This window comes from Convolutriloba macropyga, chromosome 12, assembly GCF_964194025.1.
Source record: "Convolutriloba macropyga chromosome 12, txConMacr16.3, whole genome shotgun sequence".
NCBI classification, from domain to species: Eukaryota; Metazoa; Xenacoelomorpha; order Acoela; family Convolutidae; genus Convolutriloba; species Convolutriloba macropyga.
In genome coordinates, this window is record NC_134479.1 from 21,338,843 (window position 1) to 21,356,083 (window position 17,241).

Genomic DNA, 17,241 nt, shown 5'->3' on the forward strand with positions numbered 1-17,241 from the left:
TTCAAAATCTCTTGCCAACACCTCGCATTTTTCACTTATCTTGAATTTTTGTTGCTGTGCAGCACGACAAGATCTTGGTATGTTAATCCTGTTTTATCAGTATTTGATGTAAAAACATTCTATTGTTATATTAGGTTTTTCTTCACTGGCAAAGCATGTAAAATTTTTCTCATTTTCCCAACTTCCCATTTTGATCATGAAACTGTTTATAAATTTCTAAGTAAGTTTTCGAAGCTCAGTGCATCTCAAATTCTTGCGAAGTTCTTAGTACTCTGTTCATTTTTTTTTACTTGTAAAGGAGCGATATTTGCTGGAAAATTCAATGATGTATGCTTTTGATACACCGTTGATGACGAACAAAAGAGTTGATCAATTGCATCTTCAAAACAAAAATAACCAAAACCATTCTCTTACCACATGAACATAAATTTGAGTGAATATTTTTACACGAGCATTCATTGACTGCTGTTTTACCATTACTATACATATCATTACTTAAAATGATTAACTATATAAAAATAACGTGAAAGCTCAGAATACAAATTGTCAAATCTTTTTTTAGACATTGGATTGATTATTGACGTTCAAAGGCCAAAAAAAATCAAAAAATAAATTTTTCACTTTGTCTATTGGTTTTTCTCCATTTTAGGTTTCTTCTGATTCTTATCAAAATTTGATTTATTATTTAAAACACTTGCTACTTTTGAAGAAATAAAGTCATTGTTTCAGCCTGGATCTCATTTCAACATCTGACTTATCAATCGAAAGAAAATTGAAAATTGAATAAAATAAATTAAAAAAGTCAAGCAATTACAATCCAATGAGTTTTGATTGCTTTAAGAATTAACCGGTCGCTACTATATTTTGTTACGGATAATTTGTAAAATTGTTTTTAACGAAACCTTCGAATATTTCAAACACAATTTTGTCCACTGTTAATTACAATCGCTGCAGACTATCAAAATTAAAATAGAAAACTTTCAAATATATTCCCTCATCTATAAGCTTTGCTGAATGTCTCTGAGAACGAGAATCAACTGTTACACAGCCTGGGTCAACTTCCGACTCTTAGAATACGATGTCAATCTGAACAATGTCATCTTTGACATCCTGCAGGGTTCCAATTTGAAACTGTTGGTCAACTCGATGGTCGGGTACCCGCCGAAGCGACTGGCATCCTTGGATGATCTCACTCAAAATCAGGTATAAAAAGTTTGAAGAAATTTACACCAACAAGGAAATAGTTTTTCGTGCCTCATTGTAGTCAGTTGCCGACTACAATTTTGTATAAGAGTTTTGTAAATTTACGGTTATACTGTAAACTCTTGCAAGATTTTTACAAAATAACAGTATTCTTGGAAGATTTTGAGATTTGACAAGATAAAAGTCTTTCACAAAACCAAATGAAATAACAATTTTATGCATGAATCTTAACCAGATCTGACAAGATAACCACTGGAGTTCGACAATGGCATGAGAACAAAACAAATTCTTTGAAAATTGGACTCATATGCGAGGCCGGCTTGTTTTCTTCAGTCATTCTTCATTAGATCATTCCACATTATTCCATTTTTATTCACAGGTCATAACCAGAGTCGAATGGGCTGTGAAAGAACTGAAAAGCATCAATGTGATCCCTGCGAAGAGTGAAATAGACGGAAGACTGTTTGCGATGAGGAGTTCGGATCAGATATTCAACCTGTTAGGCCTTCTAGTTCAACATGACATCCAGTTTCTGTGGGATCGGCAGGAGTTCCTGAGGTCAGGCCATGTTAGCCTAGCTCATAAAAAAGATAGTATGCTCATGAAAAGATAGTATGCTTATCTTGCAAGATCTTAAAGAATCTTGCAGAAATTCTTCCATTATCTTCCTTAAACCCCCAGGTCGAGGTTATCGTTTGTGCTCGTTTATGACGCAGACCGTTTTTGAACGCACACAGGGGGTATGGTGCGTTCAAACATACACAGGCGAGGAATTTTTTTGAACGAGCAACATAAGCGCACCAAGTACTTACGGTCGAGCCAAAGTCTGCCCCATAGACGAGCCAAAAACTGCCCCATAGACGAGCCAAAAACTGCCCCATAGACGCACCAACTCTGCAACATAGACGAGCCAAAAACTGTCCCATAGACGCACCACTTCTGCAACATAGACGAGCTAGAAACTTTATCATAGGCGAGCTATAGTCTGCACCATACACTTTTTAAACATCTTTTTATAGAAGTACTGTCGGAAAATTGTCTCAAGTTGATTTAAAAAATCAACTTTTTGAGATTTTCCAGTATGTTCTGGGTGTGTTCCCCTCCTCCTTTTCTCAACCGGGCTGGGGACCGGCTACGGCGGAGTTACAAACAAACAACTATAGGAGAATTGAGCAGAGCACTAGCTAAAAACTAGGCTCGAAAAGCTCTCTCCAAAACAACTAAGAGACTAACTTTTTTTCTATACAAGCTAAATCAACTTGCAAATATACAAACTCTCCCAACAAGTTTGAGCATGCCATCATCATACGACAAAATGGGTGATTCCGATCACATTTTTTAAATATGGCTCTCTCTTATTTCTTAAACAACTGTAATTTGAACTTTGTGGGATAAATTAAAATATAAATTGTATTCGAGAAAGAACACATTATTTTCTTCCAAAATATTTATGAGAACTTCATGAACTGAAAAGTTTGTGAACATTTGATGATATCGTTCCTTTTTTCCAGATTACGAGATAACAACAAATTGTGTGAAGTACCACTGAAGTGGGTTCCAGATCAGGTTCCAACAAGAACCCTCAAAGCCAATCCCACCACTCAGGTAGAGTAATTTAATTTTTACAATTGCATACCTAATTGGGTTAAAAGCGGTTTAAAATAAAAACTAAATGATCAGTTAAATAATGGGCTAGCCATATTTTCCATTTATTCGCTTTAAAAAACAGAAAAGCTTGAGAAAAAATAATTGAGTTAAAAAAAATTGTAAATCCAATGATGCCAATACAACAAAAATGGTTGATAGAACTGAGAGTAATGTAGGAGAAGCAAAATTAAAAATTGTATACAATTAGCCATTTGATATAGCAAAACTCTAAGAAACTGCCTTTTTGCTCATTAATTTTGTCCACCAAAGATTGAGCACCACTGCCAGAAAAAAATTCAAAAAAAACTGTTGCGAAATGTTCTGAATTTCCTCTTACGTAATTTCAAGAGCTTGTACAAATTATTCGATGCAGTGTTATATATTAGTGGGCTTCCGAAAATTTATTCACGCAGTTAATCTTAAGCAATCAGATTGTTTTAGTGAATCAAGAACAGCATCTATTAATTAATACAACTGAGAGCAAATGATTTGTTGTTTTTTAAAAATTCACACGCTCACCATTAGTCGAAAATTTTTAATTCAAGATAAAAAAATTTGCCTCTGTTGCGAGTGGATCAGTAGGGTACTCTTACATATCGAACAAAAAGACGTGCTTTTTGCAAATTCGCTTTCGAGAGCATAAAATATATCAATACATCAAAAATGATCTTACAGGCAAATTTGTTTCTGCACCAAACATTGTTTTTTTTTATCAAGCTGTTACGAAAAAAAGCTGAAAATGTTTAGCTGAGGGTTGAAACAGAAACAACCGGGAAATGTATTTTAATTTTAAGAGGAGCCAAAAAAACCTGAGTAACCTTCATTTACGAAAAACTCAAAAGCACTTAAATAATGATAAATATTATCAAAACAGCTCTCCCGGAATGTGTTGTAACTAAACATGGACCTCTTCGGTTTGAATTTAATTTTGCATTATTGACATTTTTGATTCAGCTTGATCAGTCTTTTTAACAACTTTTGGAGAATTTAAATTTTTAAAAATCCAACTGTATATTGATTTCTGATTCCAAGTTAACAGTTTCTCGTGCTCTCCAACTTTCCCAGCCAGAATGTATAAGTCAGAAACCTTGGCAAATGTGGGTGTAATGTTAAAATAGTTTTAAGAAAACAATTAAATATTCATCTTTTATCAAGATAATTGACAACGAACCCAAAAAACTTTAAGGAAACAACGGATTTTTGTAGCCGAAACACTTTGTTTCAGAAGTGTGAAATATTGCAAATTGAAACAAAACTTATTTTTAATTGCCATAATTATGTCCATTTTGTGGCTTATCTTATCAACGTAACAAAATTGTTGCTTTTTTTGATTTTTTTTCTTGCAACATTCTCTGAACGGTGCTTTGCTGAAACAAATTAAAGGGCATTTTGAAATCGAAATGAAGGAAGGCATGTTGAAATCGAAATGAAGGAAGGAAGGCTGGAAGTAGTAAGTGAACCGAATCTGTCTGTTTGCGAAATTCATAGACATAGCAGGACAAGTCTGGCAACAACGAAACCACAATTCTGACTAATTGATTGACTTAATGACAACTGATGTCTTCTTTTAACGATAAAGCAAACAGGGTAACAAAATTGAGAACAAAATTAAATTTACTCTCCTAAGTCTGTGGTTTCAAAGAAATCAAAAATCGAGTCAATATGGAGATCGAGCTATGATTCCTAACGATGCACCCACACCACAAGTTGATATAGTTACAGCGAAAACTAATATTGAGAGCCGAAGATTAGCAAATATTAGCAAAAACAGGCAGAAATTACCAAATTTGATCTGATTTTGCGGAACAGGTGACGTCTAAATTCCTTCGAAACAGGCTAATATAATGCATAAAATTGAATACCAGATTACTTTTCGACAAAGTAGTGGTAAAATATATTTTATTCAAATAAAAGGAAGCTCAGTTTTCTAGTTCAAATATTGAGAAATGTTTTTCTATGTGGCAGCATTGAATTAGTAAAAAAATTTCTAGGTTAACAAAAAAAGTTGGCTAGTATAACTGTGAAGTTAAATGAAAAACTCGTTGAGGCACCTTGAAAAATCATAAGAGGTTTTTTTTGCAGTTTTCGTGTTGACACTCTTAGAAAGAATAGTTCTATTGTAAATTCAATTTTGACATTAAATTAATATCAGTTTTGATAGAGCTATTATCTACGTACAAGAAGGGGCAACAGGAAGACAGTATGAATTACTAGACAGTAACTGAGAGTCAATAACTGCTTCTGTTTTGGACAAAAAGACAAAACATTTTTCAATAGTGGAATAAAAGTTTCAATTTTTTAAATTATAATTGTGAAATTGTTCATGGGCTTTGAGTCAAATATTCATGCGGAAGAAAATCGAGCTATCAATAAAATTTTTAATTTGTCTTTATTTTTCTTGTTGAAAGTGAAAATCGTTTTTTTTTTCATTTTTCTATATTGTTCTTATCAATTAACAATTAATAGACAGATCATAAATGATTTTCTCCCTTTTCGATTTTCCTGAAGACCTAATCAAAGTCGCAAAACGAACGTAACATTGGATGAGAAGTTTGGTTAACACAAGTTAGGGACGAGCTATGAGCACATCACAATGTCTGAAAATTGGCTGAAAGTTTGAGGTGCCAGACCCGGGTTGAGGTGCCAGACCGAAAGTCGATATGTCCAGACCGTACCAGACGGAAAGTGTCTATGTCCAGACCCTCCCAGACGGAAAGTGCCTATGTCCAGACTTTCGTGCGTTCAAAATTTTTCGTGGGTTCATCGTGCGTTCAAGAGTTCTCATGTCCAGACTTTCGTGCGTTCAAAATTGCCTATGTCCAGACTTTCGTGCGTTCCAAAGGAAAATTTGTGCGCTCCAAAATTGATAATTTGTGCGTTCATGTCCAGACTATCGTGCGTTCAAAAGGCATTATGTCCAGACTATCGTGCGTTCAAAAATGCCTATGTCCAGACTTTCGTGCGTTCCAAAAGAAAATTCGTGCGCTCCAAAATTGATAATTTGTGCGTTCATGTCCAGACTATCGTGCGTTCAAAAGGCCGTATGGCCAGACTATCGTGCGTTCATTTTTTTCCAGACCGTGTAATTTTGAACGCACGACGCCACCTTGTGCGTTCATTTCGTTCTGGACATATCGACTTTCGGTCTGGGACCTCAACCTGGGCACGCTGATAAGAATATTGGGGTCTTTCCCATTATAGCCCCCCCCCCCCGGCTTAGTGGTCAGATAACCTATAGCTCACCCCAATCATGGTAAGTATACCATAATGAGGGCTATAATTTCACGGGGGGGGGGGGGCTGTTATGCGACTAACCTGAATATCCAATAAGATGGTAACTGAATATGATTTTATAGATTGATGAGGATGATGCAATGCTGATGGGATTTGGGAACACAGTTGCAGCTCAACACTCTGTTGAATACGAGCCCATTCCCGAAGATTTCGAAAGGTTAAACAATTTTATTCTTTTATTCACAGTTTTATCTTAACTTTCGGGTTTTAGCGTGTCACCCACGCACAATAAAATCCAGCATAAATAGGACGATTATGAGAGGAACAACAGATTTGTAATTGGCAACATAAAAAACGACCCAAGAAAGATATTTGCCAAACCAATGGTGGCCAAAGTCTGTTAAGTCTGGCCTATAGTTATCTTTGAGTATGGTTGGTCTGGAACCCCCTGGCCGTGACCCAAGTTGGTCCGGTCAATACCTGGCTTGGGTCGCGGACTTCATCCTAGCTTATTTACTATTTTCTTTTATGTAAATATGCAGAGTGGACTTTAGATGTATTTTTCGGATCTTTTCCGTTTGTGCCCACCCCCCCCCCCCCCCCCAGTACGTTATGCTCACCCCTGTTACAGAGCACGTGCCATTTCATATTAAATCATCATGTAAAAGAATGGCACGTGCCTCTGGGGTTTGCAAATAATATGCACCCATTAAGCTGGGGGGGGGGGGGGGGGGGGGGGGGGGGGAGGGAGGCACAAACGAAAAAGTGAGCCGAAAAATACATCTAAAGTTAATCCACTTTGTGAGCCGAAAATAATATTTACAATCTCAATTTCAACACAGCGCAGTATTTCACACTATCAGGATTAGACGTTTTTTTTGGATGATAAAGATACAGATAACATCTGAAGCTTAATATTTTCGATTGATGAAAGTTAAAAATTCTGAAGCATGCAACATTTTTTGTTCAAAATTTAGTTGCGGTTTTTGTTGCCGTATTGGAGGAAGTTTATTTAACAGCAGAATTTTGCCCCAGAAGATGTTTGCTTGAAATTAAAAACTCAATCTGTCAAAACCGTGTTGAAAATAAAATCTCTCCTGAAAAACGTTTTTTAGCTCTTTGGGAATTTGATAGCAAGTATCCTCTTTAGAAAAAACCTCATTTTGACAAAAAACTAGCATTTTGTTATCAGAATAAAGCAAATATTCAGTCAGTTTATAGAGAAATGTTCATTTTTGTTTCATCCAAGCAACCAACCCAGTATAATTGATTACACAGTATCGTTGTTATTTATGAACTTCAATTAATACTCTTCGAATTATTTAACATTATTGGACGGTAAGACTCAAAAGCATAAGTAAGTAGAACTTTATTTGAAAGTATTAGAAATTTATAAGTTAATATTCATTAATAAAGAACCACGTGGCGGTTTCAGATGTCAGCCCGAAAATCAAATCGACTTTGAAAAATATGACACCAAACGAGAGGTAGCCTGTTCAACTTCAGTAAAAATGTCACTGTTTGTTTACGCATCGTAAAAGGTGGAGAGAGAAATCGTTTTTGTCTGCTTAAAATTAGTATTTCTTAAAAAAAATGAGCTGCAGTATTAAAAAAGGAATCAGTTTAAAAAAGGAAGTTGAGAATGAAACTAGAGGAAAAATAAAAAGTAGTTGTTGTCTACCACTGAGTGATTGCCGAGAATTTTATTTGAACTAAAAAAATAAACAACCAACAGTATGAAATCCGTAAAAAATCAAAGTGCTAAACGTCGATTTTTCCCACCCGTTTTTGAAAATATTCATCTGGGTTTGAAATTCTTTTTTGAAATTCTTTTTAATAGCCGCGTCCTCAATTCTAGGCGGCTATTATAGCGCTCCTAATTTTTTTGTACAATTTAAAGAATTTGAATTGTATTGGGGCGCTGTCTTTTTACGACTCGAAGAGGAGTATTGGAGAAGTCCTTTTTTTAAATCAATTTTATTGGAGTGATTTTTGAAGCGGGAAATGAAACGTGCGAAAAAAATTGGAGTGATTTTGGTGCTGAACAAAAGTGAAGGGCCGAGCGAAAAAAGAGTGGTTTTTGTTCATACCGCTGTTTTTGAGAGAGCGAGAAATTGATGTGTGAAAAAATTTTCTCTAAGCGAGCGAATTTTTTTGTTCACGTGCGGCTTTTAAAAGCAGTTTTTTTGCAATTTTTGATGGTTATGAGGTTTGATTATGATGTTGTAGTAGTTTTAGGCTCGTTTTGATAGGAATTGAAGGTTTTAAGTAGTTAACTTGAGTTTAATGCTAATTTGGAGGTTTTTGATCAGTTTTGCTGATTATTAGACAAAATTTTAAAATTTTTTGCCTGTTTTTTGTTTCAATGCTTTAAGTGGGATTTGAATAGAAGCTTGTTACTTAAGGAAAATTTAGATACCAATTGACTAAAGTTTTCTTAGTATAAATAATATTTTTCTTAGGAAAATTGACAGAAAAATTGAGAAATTTTAAACAATTTTTCTTGCCTTTTTTGCACTTTCTCTTTTTTTAAAATCTTAGACAAGTTTCTTAGCCTATTATGATTTGTTCATTGTTTTGCGAGCTTTTCATTGCTCTAATTGCAAAGGAACTTTACTCGGCTTTATGTTTCCTGGTACTATTAAAAAACTCATTAAGTTTTGCTAGTTTTTTCTTGTTCGATTTGTTTTTGAATGCCGTTTCTATTCTTCCTTAATTTTTTATGGCATTTATGGAGGTTCAGGGTTCAAAATAGTTGTTCTAGTTGTTTAGTCATAAGTATGCGCAATTTTCTCTTTCGAGTCGTTTCCGGAATTCTTCCGGCTATGTTTTTTTAAGATCTGTTCACACATTTTTATGATTTTTGAAGTCAAATTGGAGTAGTGATTTTGGTCACGCCAAAACAGGAAATGGAGCAAAAAAGTGAGTGGTTTTGCGGCGTGAATTTTTTTCGCTCTAATTTTAAAGTAGAGTCAGAAAACAGTGTTTGAACAAAAATTCCGTTTCTCGGTAGTGGTTTTTGTTCACATGCGGCAATTTCACTCTGATTTTTACTTTTTTTTCAATTTGTTTGATTGGGTTCTTTTGTAAATGGTTTTCGCAATCCATGAATAGCTCATTCTAGGCCTAGTTTTTTCGTTTGAACCAAATTTTCATTTCTCGCTAGTGGTTTTTTGTTCACAAGCGGCATTTTGACACCGATTTTTTGATGTTTTTTTTTTAAATTTTTTTATCTGATTTTTTAGAAATGGTTTTTCCAATCCACTCATAGTCCGTTATAAGTTGTTCATTGTTTAGTCAACGAAAATTCTTTGAATTGTACATCAGGACTTGTCCTGCTTTGTTTTTTTAAGATCTGTTCACACATTTTCATGATTATTGAAGTCAAATTGGAGTAGTGATTTTGGTCACGCCTGATTTTTACTGTTTTTTCGATTTTTTGGATCGTTTTTTTCTAAATGGTTTTCCCAATCCATTAATTGCTCATTATAGGCCTAGTTTTTTTGTTGGAACCAATTTTTCATTTCTCGCTAGTGGTTTTTTGTTCACATGTGGCATTTTGACAACGATTTTTTGTTTTTTTTTAAAATTTTTTTTTATGATTTTTCAGAAATGGTTTTCCCAATTCACTCATAGTCCATTGTAAGTCGTTTCATGGTTAGTCAATGAAAATTCTTTGAATTGTACGTCAGGATTTGTCCTGCTGAGTTTTTTTTAAATCAATTTTATTGTAGTGAATTTTGAAGCGGGAAATGAAACGCGTGAAAAAAATTGGAGTGATTTGGTTGCTGAACAAAAGTGAAGAGCGGAGCGAAAAGAGAGTGGTCTTTTAATCGTACCGCTGTTTTTGAGAGAGCGAGAAATTGATGGGTGAGAAAAATTTCTCTGAGCGAGCGAAATTTTTTTGTTCACAAGCGGCTTTTAAAGGCAGTTTTTTTGCAATTTTTCTTGTTTATGAGGTTTGATTATGATGTTGAATTAGATTTGGGCTCGTTTTGATAGAAATTGAAGGTTCCAAGTAGTTAAATTGAGTTTTATGCAAATTTGGAGGTTTTTGATCAGTTTTGCTGATTTTTTGACGAATTTTAATGTATTCTGGCCGTTTGTTTTGTTTTACTGCTTTAAGTGCAATTTGCATAGAAGCTCGTTACTCATGGAATATTAGGGATACAAATTGATTACAATTTTGTTGGTATAAAACATTTTTTCTGAAGAAAAATGACAGAAAAGTTGAGAATTTTTCAACCACATTTTTTTTAAAAATTTTTTGCGTTTTTTCGTTTTTTTTCAATCGTAGACAAATTTTTAGCTTGTTATGACTTGCCCAGTTTTTTGCGAGCATTTCGTTGCTCTATTTGACAAAGTAACTTTATTAGGCTTTGTTTTTTCTCGTAAAATTTAAAAAAACACCTTACTTTTTCTTGTTTTTTTGTTCAATTTGTTTTTAAATGTCGTTTCTATTCTTCCTCATCCTTTGATAGCATTTGGGGAGTTATCTAGCGGGAGTCAGTTGTTGTACTTTTTTTGGATGTCTCTCGTTTTGATTGATATTAGGTTTGAGTTGTTTTTGTTAAAGGAAATCGAGTAAATCAGAGCAAATTTGGGCCGCTTTTGTTTTTTTTCTAAGTTTTTTGCCTATTTCTTCCAAATTAATGTTTTTTGTTGGTAACTTTTTCTCAATAAAGAGCTTTTTTGGTTTCGATACTATGAATTTGAACTTGAAGGCTTAGCAGGGCAGTTTTCATTTATACAAATTATACAAAACTCTAATTCGTTAAAAAATTTTCTTCGTCTTTTTTTAGTTTGTTGTTTAATGTTTCACTGAAAGTACAAAGTGGGCGATTGATCTAGTCAAATATTTAACTAATTGATTTCTATGAGTTATGGATGGTAAGCTGCATGTTATCTTTTTGTAGAGATTTTCGTTTGGATTTTTAGAGAATACTATACTTTGATTTTGTCCGTTGTCAAGTTTCCAGTTCTCCAGTCTTTTCTTTGTCAATTGGTTCCACTGTCTGTCGATTGGTAATATGCTGGTGATTCATCTGATTAGTGAGAATAGTCAGATTTCTACTTCGAGTCGTTTCCGGAATTCTTCCGGCTATGTTTTTTTTAAGATCTGTTCACACATTTTCATGATTTTTGAAGTGAAATTGGAGTAGTAATTTTGGTCACGCCGAAACAGGAAGTAGAGCGAAAAGGCTGATAATACGGTGTTTGAACAAATTTTTGCTTTCTCGCTTGTGGTTCTTTGTTCACATGCGGCAATTTCACTTTGATTTTTACTGTTTTTTCGATTTTTTGGATCGGATTTTTTTCTAAATGGTTTTCCCAATCCGTTCATAATTCATTATAGGCCTAGTTCTTTTGTCTCAACCATTTGTCCATTTCTCGCTTGTGGTTTTTTTGTCGACATGTGGCATTTTGGGATTTATTTTCTGTTTTCTTTTAAATTTTTTTGATCTGATCTTTTTTAGAAATGGTTTTCCCAATTAACTCATAGTCCGTTCTAGGTCTAATTTTTTTGTTTTGTCAATGAAAATTCTTTGAATTTTACGTCAGGACTTGTCCTGCTATGTTTTCTCTTTTTTGTCAAACAGATTTTTGTTTCGTCTTACCGTAACTTCTTGGAATTGACTTTTTCATTGACTTACCTCACTCAAAAAAAATGACTTCTGAGCTCACTTATGAAACTTCAAATTTTATGAGCATTTACCTATAAAAGGTCAATAGTGTGCATCTAAGTAGTGCCAAACATATATGCCCTAATTCTTGATTATTATTCTTGAGTTTTTGATTTCGAATATTAATTTTGGGATCTTTTCCGTTTGTGCCCCCCCCCCCCCTCCCCAAATATTGCACGTTCATCTGAGGGGTGCAAATAATATGCGCTCACTAAGCTGAGGTGGAACAAATGGAAAAGATCCTAATTTTGAAAAGCCCTTTTAGGGCTTTCTCCTTATAGAGCTTATGTGTCTCTTAAAAATGACACTCCGAAGCTAACCCAAAATTCTAGTGGTCTATTAAAGGACTGGTGGTCGATCTGTCTATTTTATTTCTATAGTTGTTTCAATACACGTAACGCCACAAGCGTCTATCGCGGCTATTTTCCGGCAATCTGCCGGCTATGTTTCTCCATTATTGGAAAATTGTCATTTATTTAAGATACAAACTGTTTAATGGAAAAAAGGTCATGAAATGAAATTAAAATAACATCCCTCACATTTCAACAACCATATCTAAAAATGATTCTTTTGATAAAATATTTAGAAGTTATATTATAGCAACCAAAGTTGGCCGTTAGAAAGAACAACAGAAATCTGGAAACAAAATACGAAGGAAGTAAAACATTTACTATTTTTTTCCTTACTCCAGGACGTAAGAAATCTTCGTTTTCACTGTAAATTTCAGTTTTTATACAGTTATATTTTTCTAGTTGATCTACTTCATTAACTACAAAAGGGCAATGAAAAAAAGCATCGAAAAGAGACAACGAGAAAGTTTCAAAACAAGAAAAACAACAAAAAATTAAACTAAAGGGGCCCTAAATTTTGATATATCTAAGATCCTAAAAGTAGGTTGAAAATTTTAATATTAAAAATACAATTATTAAGATATTGGATTTCTAAAGAATGATTAATCCTTTTGATCTATCTGTTTTGAAAAGAGATTAAGGACGAGACATCAGCAAAAATTTTAATTTCTGAAACATCATCCAGTAATTTAATGTATTTTGAAAAAAAAAAGATGATTTAATTGTATCATTTACTGATTTCTTAATTTTCATTTCAAGAGTAATTGTGGGTTGATGAGTTTCCCCAATTTTTAAGTCTATAAAAGCTTTGAGTTGAATCAGTGGCAAAATTTAACCTGCAATTTTTATTTATAACAAATTTTTCGCGAAATATCTCTGCCAGATTTTTTTTTTCGAGATTTGAAAAGTTTCTTCCAAAGTTGTTTATCACATAAAATTTACAAAATCCACAAATTTCGTAATTCAAAACAAATTTTCAATTTTTTTCTTTAAAAAAGGCGTTTTTGAGCCCAATTGATCTAGGTTCATTTTATTTATCCCAAATTGTCAATATCAGATGTGGTTCTCATAGATTAAATAGCTAAACAAAAGAAAAATTTGATGGAACCTGGCTTTACATAATCCCATGCCGCATTAGAGCACTAACATGATCCATGATCTGCCATTAACAAGGCTACGAGAAAAAAAGAACAAATAACAAAATCAGCAGAAAGAAAAACATATTTAACGGCAAAAACTCAATATCTAACTTTAATAGCACCTAGTAACAAGGTGAAAATACCATCTGTTAAAATCTTAGGTATACAAACTTACTTGTTCTTAACTACAAAGCAGCTGGGATTTACACCTGATGACAATAGGTAACAAATATTCAAAAAAGTGGCCCATGGAAAAATTGGTCAATATAAACCTAATAAATTTAAAAGTCATGAGAACAATTAGACTTCAACTAAGTTCTTAACAAATTTACTATTAAGTTTCTAAGAAACCAATAGGACATGCCTTTGGCTTGATTAAGCCGTCAAACCCGACTACGGATGCAGAAGTATTGAAAATAAAACAAGCGATTTACAAAAACACATTGTACTGAAGCCATTAAAATCATCAGCTATAATCTGAGTATTAAGTTTTATTATTTCAATGGAACTTTATTTATTACAGTAAAAATTAAAATAAAACTGGGCAAATAATCATCTTCACTTTAGTACCTTTTGAAAATCATGCGGATCTGTTACTAACGCGAACTTGCTAAAAGACAGGAAAAAGCAACACAAAGATTGACCTCCCACCATTTTTTTAAATGAAAAAGCATATTGTCCAACAAACAAAACATGATTTTTGGCATGATATCAATAGACAAACAAAATTTTGAAATATGAATGGTGGATTAGTAATTTTGAATTAGGAGCAAAAAAGGAAAGGGGATCGCTCAATGATGGGAAAAAGTACAAGTTGACAAGAGGAACTACAAAAAGAGAAAATTGAAAAAAACGCTTTAAAACGAACAAAATCATAAGATTTGAAACTATTGGCAGTCGACTGACTGCATTGAATACGTCCATTTACTGCTCAATAGAAAACTAATGAGACCTGACATTATTTGAAAAAACTTTTACGACAACATAAAGAATAAATACAGGCAAAAAGAAACTAATTCATTAAAAAATGCGAGAGAAATGATAGAAAAACAAGCATTTCAGTGAAAAAGTTTTTCACTTAAATTAATTTTTGTGCAAAAGCAATAAAACCCTTAGTATTTAAATAATTTGACCTCAAAAAATCAACAAATATGGAATATTATACAAAGAGCACGACATTTTGGAGAAAACTCGCAGTATCAAAAATTTCAGAGCACTAGATTTCAACGGAATTCAAAGAGAATTTTTTGACTCGTTGGGACGTCAATGAGATCTATCATTAAGCACAACAATCGGTCATTAATCACCGAAGGATTTATGACAATGAAAACGTCAACAAACACAGGCGAAAACCAAAATTTCAGAAGAAAAGTCCTAGACGAATGTGTTGAGGCTTTTAAAACCATAAGAATCTCTGAAAATTTTATATATGTTCAACCTAACATCTTTTCAACGCCAGTGGTAAGTTACTAACTAAAGATAAGTTGATTAGACATAAAGAAAAACAAAATTATGAACAAACTTCCAAAAATGAAAAAAAAAAGAAATTTCTTACCAGCGAATCATAAAACCAATAGTTAGAAGATAAAACCCACTAACCAGCAGATTAGATTTGGTTTGAGTAAAAATATGGGTTAAGTTATTAGTATGAGTGAACAACAAGTTCAAAGATAATTTTTGCTTGAGTTGTTTTTTCTAGGATTTTTTTAATGGCTTAAGAGTCATTAGATTTCCACTCTGAGCACAAATAGGTTACTTAAATGCTCTTTATGCAACTTTATGCGCATTTTATTCAACATATTGATAGCACAGAACTCCAAAAAAACATTGAATTCTCAAAATAAAGCTGAAAATTCAATTCCATTAAAAATTACGAAATCATTTTCGAAGCAAAAAATGCAGAGCGATTCCTTGAAAACAAATGATTTGTTCATTGGGCCTCGTTTGACTTTAAACGAGGTTTGTTATTAAGGGAACCTGCGTCTGAAAAATTGACAGGCAGAAAAAAAGTTGCGAAAAGATTTTAAAAAAAATACAGCGCTCGAATAGAATTCGAATCCCCACAAGTGGGGTCTGTACAATAGAAACAAACCTTTTCAAGAGGAAAACAAAACTGATGCGAATATGAGTTTGCATTAGGTACTCTGGTCAGCAGATCTGTCTGAATTACAAGCCTGTTCAGAAGAGGATGAAAAAGAAACTGTCGCCTGAGAAAGCAATGCTAGAAATACTGCAGGGACAGTTTAACTGTACAGAGGAGGGGAAAGCACTGGGTTAGCGTGCATTTCATTGTTTCTTGATTTGATATTTCAAGTGTGTACCGCTAACGATATCCAGAGTAAACCTACTCAGCTTTATAGCTGCTTTCCAGTTTTGTATCTTAATGCCTTGCTAAAATGGACTCAAAATACTTCAGTACCGGTAGAAGCTTATAATGGATCCATTTAAACAATAAATGAAATGTCTTAAGATTCTTGAACGGAAAAGTGAAGATATGTACGAATTTTCAACGCTTCTGCACGTGTTTGGGGAGATTAATAAAACATTTGTCCAAAAAGGGTGTCAAAATTTATCATGATAATTTAAGATCTAGCTAACTCATAAGTTTTCTGACGAAAACTAAGGTCTTGCCACGTCTTGCAAAGATGTGCGAAGTTTCATTCTACTAACGTCACTATCATCTTATATGATTTCGTTGTATACTTTAAGGACAGTTGTAGAATGTTGACCTGAATTCATGCCTTGCTTTCAAATTGTTTTTCACAATTTTTAAACAATTCTCGTTTTGATAACAACAGTTGCATAACTTGCCGGTGAAATAATACGCTAATGTCCAATTAACACAACGAAACCTGATTTGTCGCTAATCTACGGGCTTATTGCACTCTTTCAAAACCTCTGCGCTATATAAACAGTGGCGATTAAAAAAAGCGTGAAAAACTTGTAATCTAATAACGGGAGTGGAAACGTTATGAAACTGCTGTTATCACAACAAGAGTTGATTAAGACCTTTATGGCACGGTTGCTATCATCCTCTTGAAGTTATTCAACAACTCAGCTTCACCTCGGAGTTTGATAGTTTCTCGGTGGCGATAATAACCGAGTGGTAATAGTCAATAAAGATTGAGAAAAAATTTTGTAGAATAAAAAAATTGCTAATTCATATTGCTTGATATTTGAACTCATATTGATTGAAAATACTTTCCACAAGGCAAATTACGCCAAAATGGGGTCACTGCATTCCATATAAAGACTAATATGGATTCTTTCCTCATTTTAACTTATTAACATATTTCGATGTGGTTGATTTTCAGTGAACTCTCCTAAGCTTCAGGGAAGTACACCTAAGATCAACGAAATCACTTTACAATTCGCGCGTATTTTTTTAGGTAGTTTTGAGTAAATATCAGAAAGGTGTAATACGAATAAAGGATTTTGCCCGAACCATTCACATAAATTCAGTTGTACTTCACGCAAACCTTTGTAGAAATACGTTTCAAATGTAAATGTGCATGAGTTAATTTACTCGAGTTTGTTAATGATGTCCACGATGATTTGCTGCAAATTAGCACATGTCGATAGGATATATATTGAAAACTTTTTCTAATGTTATTAGTAAATAATTTCGAGAATATACTTTGAGATTATTGACGCTTTTTTATTGAAGTCGGAATGAAGCCGAAAGTGTATATTTTGAAACGTAATGAGTTGCTCAGCTGTTTTTCCGTCATTTGTGTGCTGTTCCTTGATGTGTTAGAAAATATGTCAATTTAGTTTATTTATAGGTAGATATGCCCGTGATCGATCGCGACACAGTAAGGAAAATAGTGCATTAGTCAATAATGAGTCCGTAATATGAGACTCATTTGCTTTCTAGCTTGCTTCTTAACTAGCTTCAGCTTGCAATAAAAACATTTTGGTTTTTGCTGGAAATGGCTGCGGCAATGCTCTATGTCAGCAATGCAGATACCTTAGCTGTTGTTC

The 17,241-nt window shown here is 33.6% G+C and overlaps 1 protein-coding gene across 1 annotated transcript in view; it reads left to right on the forward strand.

Moving 5' to 3' along the window:
• Positions 1 to 451: 451 nt before the first annotated feature.
• Positions 452 to 17,241, forward strand: part of LOC142350270 (uncharacterized) — a 42,190-nt gene continuing 25,400 nt past the window's right edge. The window contains exons 1-5 of the mRNA XM_075402047.1: positions 452 to 1,203; positions 1,583 to 1,761; positions 2,715 to 2,808; positions 6,207 to 6,301; positions 15,397 to 15,530. Coding sequence (XP_075258162.1) covers positions 1,015 to 1,203; positions 1,583 to 1,761; positions 2,715 to 2,808; positions 6,207 to 6,301; positions 15,397 to 15,530 — 691 coding nt within the window. The 5' untranslated portion in view covers positions 452 to 1,014. The remainder of the gene's footprint in view (positions 1,204 to 1,582; positions 1,762 to 2,714; positions 2,809 to 6,206; positions 6,302 to 15,396; positions 15,531 to 17,241) is intronic.